This window comes from Ranitomeya imitator, chromosome 2, assembly GCF_032444005.1.
Source record: "Ranitomeya imitator isolate aRanImi1 chromosome 2, aRanImi1.pri, whole genome shotgun sequence".
Taxonomy (NCBI): Eukaryota; Metazoa; Chordata; class Amphibia; order Anura; family Dendrobatidae; genus Ranitomeya; species Ranitomeya imitator.
In genome coordinates this window covers 152,771,575-152,785,097 of record NC_091283.1, presented here as the reverse complement: position 1 = coordinate 152,785,097, position 13,523 = coordinate 152,771,575, and the positions used below count along the sequence as shown (strand labels likewise).

General features: G+C 41.9%; 1 protein-coding gene across 2 annotated transcripts in view; it reads left to right on the top strand.

Moving 5' to 3' along the window:
* The window catches only part of COL5A1 (collagen type V alpha 1 chain), a 236,137-nt gene that overhangs the window by 137,566 nt on the left and 85,048 nt on the right, over positions 1–13,523 (top strand). For both annotated transcript variants that reach the window (XM_069747489.1, XM_069747488.1), the window contains exons 14-26: positions 2,734–2,790; positions 2,900–2,953; positions 3,704–3,757; positions 3,880–3,933; positions 4,010–4,063; positions 4,152–4,205; positions 4,341–4,385; positions 5,281–5,334; positions 5,834–5,878; positions 5,980–6,033; positions 7,585–7,629; positions 10,036–10,089; positions 13,349–13,393. In XM_069747489.1, coding sequence (XP_069603590.1) covers positions 2,734–2,790; positions 2,900–2,953; positions 3,704–3,757; positions 3,880–3,933; positions 4,010–4,063; positions 4,152–4,205; positions 4,341–4,385; positions 5,281–5,334; positions 5,834–5,878; positions 5,980–6,033; positions 7,585–7,629; positions 10,036–10,089; positions 13,349–13,393 — 669 coding nt within the window. The remainder of the gene's footprint in view (positions 1–2,733; positions 2,791–2,899; positions 2,954–3,703; positions 3,758–3,879; positions 3,934–4,009; positions 4,064–4,151; positions 4,206–4,340; positions 4,386–5,280; positions 5,335–5,833; positions 5,879–5,979; positions 6,034–7,584; positions 7,630–10,035; positions 10,090–13,348; positions 13,394–13,523) is intronic.

Sequence of the window (13,523 nt, the reverse complement as noted above, 5' to 3'; positions counted from 1 at the left end):
TACGTTACAATGCAGCTCTGCTTGTGTAGATAGGTTGTTGTGCTCCTCCATACTTTACAATCAGCTCTACTTGTGTAGATAGGTTGTTGTGCTCCTTTATACTTTACAATGCAGCTCTGCTTGTGTAGATAGGTTGTTATGCTCCTCCATACTTTACAATGCAGCTCTGCTTGTGTAGATAGGTTGTTGTGCTCCTCCATACTTTACAATCAGCTCTGCTTGTGTAGATAGGTTGTTGTGCCCCCCATACGTTACAATGCAGCTCTGCTTGTGTAGATAGGTTGATGTGCTCCTCCATACTTTACAATGCAGCTCTGCTTGTGTAGATAGGTTGTTGTGCCCCCCATACTTTACAATGCAGCTCTGCTTGTGTAGATAAGTTGTTGTGCCCCCCATACTTTACAATGCAGCTCTGCTTGTGTAGATAAGTTGTTGTGCCCCCCATACTTTACAATCAGCTCTGCTTGTGTAGATAGGTTGTTGTGCCCCCCATACTTTACAATGCAGCTCTGCTTGTGTAGATAAGTTGTTGTGCCCCCCATACTTTACAATGCAGCTCTGCTTGTGTAGATAAGTTGTTGTGCCCCCCATACGTTACAATGCAGCTCTGCTTGTGTAGATAGGTTGTTGTTTTATCTTAGTCCATGAAGAGCAGATCACATTTATAAAGGGGTGATTTCATCCTATTAATTGAGTAAATTGGAAAAGTCCTTGTAAAATAAGCAACTTTACAATTTACTTCTTGTTAAAAATCCCCTCCTTTCTCAATTCTATAGTTTGCTGCGCATTGCTGAGGTTGGCCAGTACCTTGGGCAAGGATTGCATGTTTGCAAGTGCTGCTCTGAGACTGGCTTCTTCCAGCAGAATCAGAGAGCGGGTAGTTTGGACCAGTGGCTCAGCCATGCCACGTGACTCGGCTATGCCACACAGCAGATCACCATCCACCCAGCAAGCAGGAAGCCCCGAGGTGTGCTGCTGAAGATAGGAAGTTAAAACAACCCCCTTGGTCACATTTCTGCCCAGTTGTCAGGTGCACACAGTCAAGCAATAGCAAAGCTCCTCCTAAAATACAGGATTTTAAAAGCAGCAGCTCAAAGGGAGAAGATACAGATTAAATATTAGAAAATACTTTTTGACGTTGAGGGTGATCAATGAGTGGAACAGGCTGCCACAAGAGGGGGTGAGTTCTCCTTCAATGGAAGTCTTTAAACAGAGGCTGGAAAGACATGTGTCTGAGACGAAGAAGTGGGGAACACATTTTTTGCTCAACTGTATGTAAGGTAGGTGTGCTCATAAGTAAGACTTAAGTATCCAAATTGTTCAAAAATTACTTATGCACTCAAAAATGCATGAAGAGTTATAATTTTATTCAAAGAACCATAGCAGACAGATACTCGTAGAAAGCGAATGTTTAGGCCTATTATGGCCTTTGTCAAGGTATATGTGAGTGTAAAAGGGTCTGGGGTCCCGCGGGGGAAAGTTTCTGTAGTGTACAGCAGATATACATTGAAAAAGGCAATAATAGGCTGAAACGTTGGCTTTCTGTGAGTATCTGTCTGCTATGGGTCTTTGAAGAAAAATTATAATTTTCATGTATTTTTGAGTGCCCAAGTAATTTTTGAACAATCTGTATGAGATGGTGTAGTGAATCCTGCATTGAGCAGGGGGTTGGACATGATGACCCTGGAGGACCCATCTAACTCTAACATTCTATGATTATTATTATTATTATTATTATATATTTTTATAGCACCATTTATTCCATGGCGCTTTACATGTGAATACGGGGTAAATATAGACAAATTCATTAAACATGAGCAAAAAACAAGGCACATGGGTACATAAGGAGGGAGGACCATGCCTGCGAGGGCTCACAGTCTGCTGGAATATGAAATGGAACATCACCAAACGTCACCGGTCACTACTGGGAGGTTATCATATAAGTGGAGACATAAGTCAGATGTAGATTCTGCAACTCACAGCGTTTCTTGGTGTATTACGAAACAGAGACTTATAAGGCTATGTGCACACGATGCGGATTTGCTGCGGATCCGCAGCGGATTTTTCCGTGCAGAAACGCTGCAGATCCGCATTGTGATTTACAGTACAATGTTATTCAATGGGGGGAAAAAAAGCTGTGCACATAGTGCGGAAAAATCAGTGCGGAATTGCTGCAGATTTCAAGGAAGTGCATGTCACTTCTTTTGTGCGGATCTGCAGCGGTTCTGCACCCCTCCATGTTAAAAATCTGCAGTGGCAAAATCTGCATCAATTCCGCATAAATAACGCACAAAATCAGCATAAAAACCGCGGCAAATCCGCGGCTGTGGATTCTGCCAGGAGATGCGGATTTTATACAGAAAATTCTGCACCTCTTTTCCTACGTGTGCACATAGCCTAACAAGGAGACATATTGCTATTTTGTATCATTTCCTTAACCCTGCTGTTCTGTTGGTCAAAAATGACCGACTTTGAACTTCAATATTCTTTAAAATATTCAAGATGCGGCTCTGAAACCCGTGGCCGACCGACCCATCCTCATTTAAGTCAATCAACCACAAGTTTCAGAACCGCATCTTGAACACCCCAAAAAATACCAAAGTTCAAAATAGGTCTCCCCAGACCGAACAGAACAGCAGGGTTAAAGAGCATATTTAGTAAATAGTAAATCACACTCCAAACCTCATTCTTTGTTCAAAGTTTAATCGAGACTTTTTGTGTTTCTGATTTCAGCTGGCCTTAAGGGGCCCGTCTGGTCCAATGGGACTTACTGGAAGACCCGGTCCATTGGTGAGTAATGAAGGCTTCATGTCATGGAAGTTAGATGACCCTGAACATTCGGTACAGTTGTGTGACTAGTGTGATATTAAGACTGTACTTTACTGCTGTTTTCTTCTAGGGGTCTCCAGGTCCTTCAGGATTGAAGGGAGAATCAGGTGATCTAGGGCCACAGGTAAAATATCTACATAAGACACTGCTCTGAGCGCAGGAATCTCATTCATGTTATTAATCTGTCGTATACTGTGCAGACCGTAATGACTATTCCATCTGTTTATGGTGACAACCAGCCCCTGTATCGTAGCAAAAGTTGTCACGAACCCTTGTTACTGATATAATGACGTGGTCAGACCGCACACCTTGTAATAAAGTATCAGCTAAAGATTTATTTTCTTTAAAAAATTAGTAACAATATAAAGTCCTTGCCTTTTATGTGCCGTTTCTAGTCTGCCCTCACTCACTGTTGCCCAATGAAGTCTGCAGCCTAACGGCACCCAGTCCACAGGCCATCATAGTAATCGTGCCGCACATCATGGCTCCTGTTAACAATGGACACAGCAAATGAGGGCAGAATAAAGTGTTAAAAATATAGTTTACTTCATGGAAAACCGCTTTGGGCCTATAGGAAGAATGAAACCTGCCTGATATGTTTGTCATATTTCCCGTGGATCTCCACTTCTCAGCTGGAAATGGGTCTCCGATTCCTGGAAGGGCTCAGATAGGGTCTGTTATGCCATAAAAGTCATGTAATGGGAGCAGCTATCCTCTAACATCTTGTCTTGTGGCTGAGAAGTAAAGCAGGGTTGCCAGCCACATATTGAATTTTCCTCTTTTATTCTCATGAGACTGTCCTTGTTGTATATAGTGCAGTTTATTTTGCCGCTATTTCATGCATTCCTGGGGTCTCTCCATGTTTATCTTGCAGGGTCCTCGTGGTTCTCAAGGAACTTCTGGACCAGCAGGAAAGCCTGGACGAAGGGTAGGTGCACAGATCTTCCATCGCAGGCATTACTGTAATGCAATCGCCTACAACCGGGGGACAATCTCTGACAATGTGCAGTAAGTTACAAGATAACTTCTGCTACTTCTCCTATATTCCAGGGACGGGCAGGAAGTGATGGTGCTCGAGGTATGCCTGGACAGACTGGACCTAAGGTATGGAGTATTGCGTGTGTTTCTTAAGCCTTGTAAGAAGTACCCATAATAACTGATCGTTTTTATTTGTTTTTAGGGTGACCGAGGATTTGATGGTTTGGCTGGTTTGCCTGGTGAAAAGGGTCATCGTGTAGGTTCAGTTCTACTCATCTGACAATTTTCAGCTGTTATAGGCAATTATTTTGAGGGGGTTAATATATTTTATTGGTAATTGTTAGGGTGAATCTGGTCCCCACGGGCCTCCCGGACCGCCAGGAGAGGATGGTGAGAGGGTAAGCAAATCATCCCATAAATATAATATCGTGTCCATCGTGCGATACCTGCTGCAGGTGTAGGGGCGAGCATCGGGGCCTTGTCAATGGGGTTGTTGAAATGATGTACTCAAAAGTCTTGTTGGGTTTTTTTAGGGCGATTATGGAGAGGTCGGACCTCGAGGATTGCCAGGTGAACCTGTAAGTATTTTGCCCATGAGAGTTTTTTTTAAGCTGGGTAGGATATTATTAGTATTCACATTGCAGAGTCCTGCGTTGTTGGAGATGCTGGCAGTACTTTTTCTTTCATAGTTGTATATCGCTTTTTACGCTGCAAAGAAAAACAACTGTGTGTAACACTAAAGGGGCCCAAACACTTTCAATGCAAGTCAGAAAACAGGTCATCAGTCCAATGTATAACAGGCTATCCCCACTTTACCCTAAATGCAGATATGAGGGAAAAGGATTGGACTGCTGGGTCACAACAGGTCTGATCCTTTGTTCATGCAGGTGAGAAGCCGCTGCCAAAGAATCCTAGCAGCAGCTCATACATGAACGCTCAGCTGAGCCCAGCAGACAATGAGAGCGGAAATCGCATGTTTTATTTCCAGGTCACCTCAGAAACAGAATCTGGTCCTGCAGAGTCAGGATAGTATCACATTACATTTCTGCCTCCTCCAGGGACCCTGAAAAATGAGATTCAGGCGAAACTCCACCAAGGTCATTGAGGCAATTCTTTTTACCTTGGACCAGATGACCTTTTTTTTTGGCAATGGTTTTTTTTTTAATGCTGGATTTCATTTTGTGTCCGGCCTGTAAGATGTTCACCACTGGAAAAAATTCAGATTTGCAGAATTTGCAGTCATGGACCATTATACTCAGAGACGCTGGCAATTGCCCTACTACTCCGTCCACACCTAGTTACTTTTCTAAAACTCTCCATAGCTGAAATGTTTGTATATAGCCTGGCATTCAGGATTATATGCATGGAGGATTCAACCATTACATAGCAAGGCCACCATTATGTCAGATTTATGCATTGTAGATTATTATATTATCTACTTTATCATATTAATTCATATGTTTGTATTTATAGGGACCACGTGGTTTACTTGGACCAAAGGGACCTCCTGGGCCCCCTGGACCACACGTAAGTCTTTCTTCCTCTTCATTATCCTGCAGGTGGTAACATCGGGAAGGTTGGTGTCAGGCTATGTGGGAGGCAGTGGTTGCTGTATCTGCAGTAATCCTTCTCTCACGTCATCCCACAGACCCACACAAACTATCTTAATGGGTAATGAGCCTGAAGTGGGCAAATTACTGCACATTTTATCCTCTTATTAAAATATTGCTGGTAAGTTGCATTGTGCAGAAGCACAGAGCAGCGAAGATGCAGAAAACCGGATCTGTCGTTACAGCTCTGGTGATAAATTATCATTGGTTCTAATGCTGTGACACATGCGATACTTATGTCTTCCCACCATCATATCGAGGCTGATGCTTTTACCCTGCCCTTATTTTGCTGACCGTTCATTCTACAATTCTAGTTGTTCACTGCAAATGTGATAATTGATTATATGTTTCCACTGATGTGTGAGTAATACAAATTTTCCCATGTTTGTCATGTTTTCTTCCGGTCCCCAAAACAGGGCGTTTCTGGCATGGACGGACCAGTTGGACCCAAAGGCAGTGTGGTGAGTATTAATATATGAGATTAGTAAGGCAGCCATTTATATAATCACATCTTGGTGAATACTCTTTGTTTCTATGCTGACTTTGCTTTACTTATTTTTAGGGACCACAAGGTGAGCCAGGACCCCCTGGTCAGCAAGGAAACCCAGGTGCACAGGTGAGGCTGAAGTACTAGGATGTAGCTATGTAGTCAATAATGTATACGGAATAAGTAGGGACTGGAGCATAAAAGTGGGGTTCATTGGTCACTTAGGCTAACACAACACCCACAGGTCTCAATTTGGGTCAATGAATATGATGAAGGCCAAAAAAGGCTCTGAAGCTGCACTTGTCCTAAAAAATATAAAAATAAGAAAAGGAATGCATGGAAGAGGAGAATGCACGAGAACTGTGGTGATGGACCAAGAGGATGCGGATGGTTGGGATAGACGGGAAAGAAAAGGGCTAGATGGTTTTAGAAGTATAAATGAGACCTGATTATGGGCTTTACTTCCAGGCCCACCCTCTTATCCCCATCACTGTATTCCTAAGATCCACCACATAATAGTCAATGAGACTTGTCCTTAACTTTTCAACAGTGGTGGAGATAAATATTCGTTAAAGCCTCCCTCACCTGCGATAAAAAATAGTATGTTCCCACATGATTAAAACCTGCCATTTTTTTCTGCTTTTGTCTACATCAGAATGCACAATTGCCATCTACTCTGATTATTGTCATTTTTGCTGATTTTGGTGCAGATTTGCTTCAGAGTTTTTTTTAAATCTGATTCTTAGTGCATCAATGCTGAGATCCTGCACTTGAAAAAACTGCACCACAAAAATATAGAGCTCAGCAACATCTTTGGACTCACACTGGTTCGGACTCGGCATTATATCACATCCACTTTGTTTGAACTGTTAAATGCAGGAGATTTCCTGCTTAAAAAACCTGCAACACCTATGCTACGTGGGAACATGGCTCAAGGTCCACTGTAAATCCTGTAATTCTGGGATTCGTGCTGCAGTAGATATAACGTGACATATTGTAGTTCCTGCAGATTTCCTTTCCCAGTAACTTCATCTCTGAACAGTCAATGTCCTTGGTTCCAGACTTTCTCGCATTCCCAGAATAACCTTGTGAGTGCCAACTAGATTTCCCTTCTGTAACCTCTGGTTTTATTTATGAAGTGTCCAGATGGTGAAGTACAAGTGTGAGATTCCCACTGGGCCGCCATCTTGAAGGTTGATCTTCTGGTGACCTTTTTGTAGATTCTGAATTTTAATAGGGGCAAACAAATTTACTTGAGTGACTTGATGGAAAGTCGGACAGATTGATGGCACTGTAGTCATGTCAGGAGCTGCCGCAAATGTCCCTCAACACTCGTAGAATAAAATGTTATAGATAAGTGTGCAGATACGAGATAAATATGAAATACATGGATAGATATGAAATAGATGGATAAGATATAGATGCAAGAGGTAGATGGATAATAGATATGAGAAAGATGGATAATAGATACAAGGATAGATATGAGATAGATACAAGAGATAGATATGAGATAGATACTTATACTTTGGCTTATATAATAAAAGTACCACTCCTGTATGATTAATGATTTTCTGATTCATTTCTTTAGATATTCTCATCCTTTTTTTCCTGTGATGATAATAAATAATAAACCTTGAAGTTTCTTTCCTGATTATATGATGTCTCTATTTTACTCTGCAGGGTCTTCCGGGTCCTCAGGGGGCTATTGGGCCACCAGGAGAAAAGGTAATGTGTAAAATGTCCCAGCTGCTGTGTCCTCCCCACAATAACATCTGTTGCAGAGCGAGGCTCCCATACAGCAGCGTCTGTCCATATGTCTTGCCTTTCATGTCAGTACTGGAGACCGGGAGATGTGTAGGGATAAAATGTTGACCTCGCCCATTAATAACGCTGTTTACATAAATCCTATACAGCCATAGCTACAGAGAGCGATCAGCTTTCATGTTTCCATTATACACGAAATAAATCACATAACATGTAATATAAACCACACGTTCCTCGCCTGTAACCATCCAAACATGAGCAAAATACATGTGCAACACCATGGACCTCGCTGTCTCCCTGGATGGTGGGAGCCACCAGGAATGGTAGATAGATGGGGTGTCATCAAGAACTTTCCATGACTCTTTATTTTATATTAAAAACACAATAGGACGGTCAGTGAGGCTTCGGTGTGGCAAAATATAACATTGCCTAGTAATACTGATGATACATTAAATCCTCATTTTAGGGCCATGTACAGAATCATCAGCAACAACATCACCCAAATGCAAAAAGAGAGTGAGGAAAATGTAGAGAGGGGGAGGACGATTGTTCCATAAACATCATATATTACCAATCTGTAGGTGGTGGACGTCCATTGGGGTCATCACTGATTACAAATGTACTACACCGTGTGGCATTTGTCTATGCTCACTACCACCATTCACACAGGAGACCATAGACTCCTTATTCTTGTAATTCCCAATGATCGGTTCCCCAGTGATCATACCCTTATCACCTTCTCTGTATAGTAGAGTTGACCAATAAGTTTCTCAGGACTCTGGTCTGACATCCTTGTCGGTACTCTGTGGTATCCTGACCAGGGTCCTGTGAACTTCCTTGGCCATGTTGTTCAGCCATCATTTACCTCTAACAGCTGCAGTAGGACCTCACCTCCGCCCGCACTTGTTAAATTGTGAAATGCCGCTGTCAATCTGTGATCGCAGCATTTACCGTGTGTCCCGGGGGCGCTGCTCTAACTGGCCATGGGCACACTCACAACATAATTGCGGGGGGCCAATGGGTTGCCGTGGCATTTGGAGGTCTGCAGAATGGGCTGTCATGACAGATGTGGGTCTGCTGAATGGAGTGCCAGGACAGCTGGGGGTTATGTTTTAAAAAATCTGGAAAAAAATACAAATAAGTCCTTTTCCCCCCATTAAAAATTAAGAAAGAAAAAAAACTTTAAAATACACGTGATATCTCCATGTTCATAAAAGTCTGATTTATCAAAATATAAAATGAATTAGCCTGATCGGTAAACGGTGTAAATAACAAATAAAATCAAATCCCAGCATTGCGTTTTTTTGGCTGGCACAATAACTAAAAAAAATGCAATAAAGGGCGATCAAAACATTATATCTACCCCAATATAGTATTGATTAAAACATTGTTTCATGGCACAAAATACAAGCCCAGACAAAAATTGAAAACGTCACAGCTTTTAAAATGTAACAACTAGAAAAATGTTTTATTTTACAAATTTCCAAAATGCATTTTTGGTATCTCCATAATTGTACTAACCTCGAGAATTATATTTCCAGATCATTTTCACTACGTACTGAACACTGTATAATTGCATTGCACCATTGCATAATTGTGCTTTTTTTCTGCTATTTCTCAGCACTTGGATTTTTTTCACACTTTTCAGTACATTACATGGTCAAATAAATGTTTGTGGGACAAGTTATCAAAATACAACTCGTCCACAAAAAACAAGCCCTCACTCGGGTATGTCAAATGGAAAATAGGTTATGGCTTTTGGAAGTGGGAGGTGAGCGCAAAAAAATGGAACTCCTCTGGTCAGGAAGAAGTTAAGAGATTTTTGGTACAGAGTAGCGTATTCTACCCTAAATGTACGTCATGTCCAGATGTGTCAGGTCATGATAGGTGGGACGCAGTACATGGATCCGCACTTGTCTGCTGGATGCTGCTCCAGCCGCTTTGGATGCTGCACAAGACAAGGAGCATTTTCTGATAAATATGATAATTACATTCATCCCTTGTACCATGAATAGACACATTTCATATTCCTTGCAGCCTGAGAATATTTATATCATTTCCCTAAGATGGAAAATACATTGAAATTATTATTGTTCACAAGATAAAAAATAAAATCTGCGATTACTCTGCATTTGATGTTTTCAAGCGCCTTACACTCCGACTCCTCTGACCGCCGCTCAGCATCTATATGGGCTGCTAATAATTATTTTCAGGAATTCAAAGCTGCAATGATGAGCGCACAAATTTACATAACTTTCCATATTCATAAGGACTGAATGTTGATGTTATTTTGATGCAAAACGTTCGAAAATATTGTTTGCTGAGGCATAAGCTGCAAGTCTGAATTTATCTTTTTGTGATTTTCAGGGACCATTGGGAAAACCTGGTTTACCTGGAATGCCGGGAGCAGATGGTCCACCTGTAAGTGTCACGTCCCGGTCCTCTCCATATGAAGGGTATGACTGGGGACGTTCATCTCTATTTCTGCCTGCCACGTCCCACAGAGGACTACGATTAACATAATGCAAAGGAAGATACCTGTCTGTGGAAAATGATTATTAAAAAGGGTCAAGTTCCCAAGAGTGAGACCCTGCAGCTGTTCTATGGTGGAGGCCTCTTATGCATCCTACAAACACAGGAATGAGGAACTGACAGGAAGAAGAGCGTGCCAATACACTGTCCGATACCTGACAGCCAACAGCCATGTCTCTTGATTTTCCCCATACACATGAAAGAAAGCCACTGTCAGACTCTGTCCTTCTCTTCCTCCAGATTTCCCTGTCCTCCTAGTCCTCTAGATTTTTCTGTCCTTCTCTTCCTCCAGACTCCTCCAGACTCCTCTTCCTCCAGACTCCTCTTCCTCCAGACTCCTCTTCCTCCAGACTCCTCTGTCCTCTTCCTCCAGACATCTCTGTCCTCCTCTTCCTCTAGACATCTGTCCTCCTCTTCCTCCAGACAAACGTCGTCCTCTTCCTTCAGACATCCGTCCTCCTCTTCCTCTAGATATATCTGTCTTCCTCTTTCCAGACTCCTCTGTCTTCCTCTTTCCAGGCTCCTCTGTCTTCCTCTTTCCAGACTCCTCTGTCTTCTTCTTTCCAGACTCCTCTGTCTTCCTCTTTTAGACGTCTTCCTCCTTCAGACTCCTGTCTTCCTCTTTCCAGACTCCTCTGTCATCCTCCTTCAGACTCCTCTGTCATCCTCCTTCAGACTCCTCTGTCTTCCTCCTTCCTGACTCCTCTGTCTTCCTCCTTCAGACTCCTGACTTCCTCTTTCCAGACTCCTCTGTCTTCCTCCTTCCAGACTCCTCTGTCTTCCTCCTTCCTGACTCCTCTGTCTCCCTCCTTCAGACTCCTCTGTCTTCCTCCTTCCATACTCCTCTGTCTTCCTCCTTCCAATCTCCTCTGTCTTCCTCCTTCAGACTCCTCTGTCTTCCTCCTTCTGACTCCTCTGTCTTCCTCCTTCCAGACTCCTCTGTCTTCCTCCTTCCAGACTCCTCTGTCTTCCTCCTTCAGACTCCTCTGTCTTCCTTCTTCAGACTCCTCTGTCTTCCTCCTCTGTAGCCCTTCAGACCCTGCTGAAGTGGCTTATCACCCAGGAATAATTTTTGATTCCTCAGGAAAACCCCATAGACATTAGATGGTCGCCTAATCTTGCCAAAATTGTTAGTTTATTCTGACTTTAATAGGGTTTTCTGTTTTTTTTTTTTTTAATAGAAGTCTGCGGTCACCCTACGTAACAGCAGACTTTAGAATCCTGACAGAGTACAGAGCACATGCTGTCATCAGTATTGTTGGCGAGAGTGGGTGGTGATTTGTATATTTCCGGCCACATTGCAGCTAGATATACCTGGCTTCATCGTCACAAGTGAGTTGAGAGAAGCTAGTCACGTCTAGTCGACATGTGTCCCCATCTTTGCAAAGTGCATCATTGTGGGCACGTGATCACCCACTCTCACCGGTGAATTCTGACAGCATGTACTCTGCACTATGTCAGGAGTCTGCACTTACTTAGAGTGTCTACCTATAAACACAAGGAAGCCAAATACATTAAAATTATTTATTCTTTATTACATAACCATTGTACACATTAAAAAGGGTTATGGAGGAGACACAAATACAAAATTAACTGCTCAACATGAAGGTTAGGTATATCTTAAGAAATCTTGAAAAAAGCTGCTTAGTTATAGCAATACTGTAAATAAGTTCTTTTGAAATTGTGAATATTCCAAATCAAATATCTGTCTAATGGAAACTCATACATAAATAATGGTCATCAACTACTGAAAGCTTGAAAAAAGTACCGTATGTCCCACATCAGAGTCACCTGACTATAAAAAGATGATAATATGCCTTTCACTAAATTATTGCCAAATATGGCTACCATAAAGTGCTATGCACTCATAGTAAACAAAAAAGGTATACTCAATTCAGGAGGCTGTTCGGACTGACAATTATATAGAAGTTGTATCAAAAGAACTGGCTAAATTAGCCCAAGGAAACATTGCATTCGCGGAGCAGTTAGTACTTGTAAGGATCTATGTGCAAAATTATTCGGCTTATATAGTACCTGTTTGCCTGAAAAGATGTACATGTATAGATGGTTTGTATAGGAGTTTGTGCATATGGAAAATATCCTTTATAAAATAGGTATTAAGTCAAGTGATTGGTTAAATACTTCATTTGTTGTATTTCAAGTACGGTATATTTACAAAGAAATATAAATAAATATAGGAGAAGTTCTCAAGTGAGATCATATAGCAAAACCATATCTTACAGAGGATCCCATTGAACCAATTGTAAACATAATATTAAATATGGCAATTCAGAATTAGTGTATGTTATATAGCAGGCAAACTGGAAAAGATATAGGTAAGATATACATGACCTGGTTGTGCAGTATGGCGCCCCGACGCGCGTTTGCTTTAGCTTTGTCCTAGGGGTTCGATAGATTTTAGAGTGACTTCTGACTTCTATCGGAAGAATGGAAAACCCCATTAAATTTGTATATCTGGGTCTTTACAGCACATTTTTCCCTTTTTAAGAAACCGGGAACAATAAAATAAAGCTGATTCTCCCCAACACTGATTAGAAGGATATGGAGGATGGTCCCCATCTTGCTTTTTGTTATGGAAAATGATCTTATCTACTGTTTATAGACAGAAATTAATGTAGGTTTTACATTGATGTCCAGTGTCGTAGTTCTCTCTAACCATGTAGGACAGCTGCGGCTTGTAGCATCCGCCCCCTCATTGCTTATAAAAATATGACGCCCATATTTCATAATAAAAAAGATTAGACCCCAGCAGTTAGCAGTGGCCACCACATGTGGAGCTGCTGATCACACATTTCAGCATTATGGTGGGAATTACATGCACTGAGCACCAAGAATCGGAATGCCAGATAAGGTTTCCAGAACAGAATTTTTTTAACAAGGCGAGAAATAGGTAAATGTCAGCCGTGGACGGTAATGTGGATCCATTCCTTCCATGACTGTGGATTATTCTGAGCTTCGAACCAAAAATACCCTTTGTGATATCCAGAGTGGGCTGCGGCCGATGGTATGCAACCTTCATGTTTTTATAATCCATGTACACGGCTGCTGCTGGTGAGATGTGAGGCGGCTGCATGTAGTTAATCTCACTAGTGATAAGAAATCTCACAATTTCTTCTTCATATTACAGGGTCATCCAGGTAAAGAAGGCCCCTCAGGAGAAAAAGGAACCCAGGTACGGAGGTTGTGTCTGCAACACACTGATGTATCAGATACATAGTCATAACACAGTACTTTACAGACATCAGAGTAGCTGCTGTACATGAAGGTAGTGGCCCACAGGTCTCAAGAGAATCTAGTGTGGA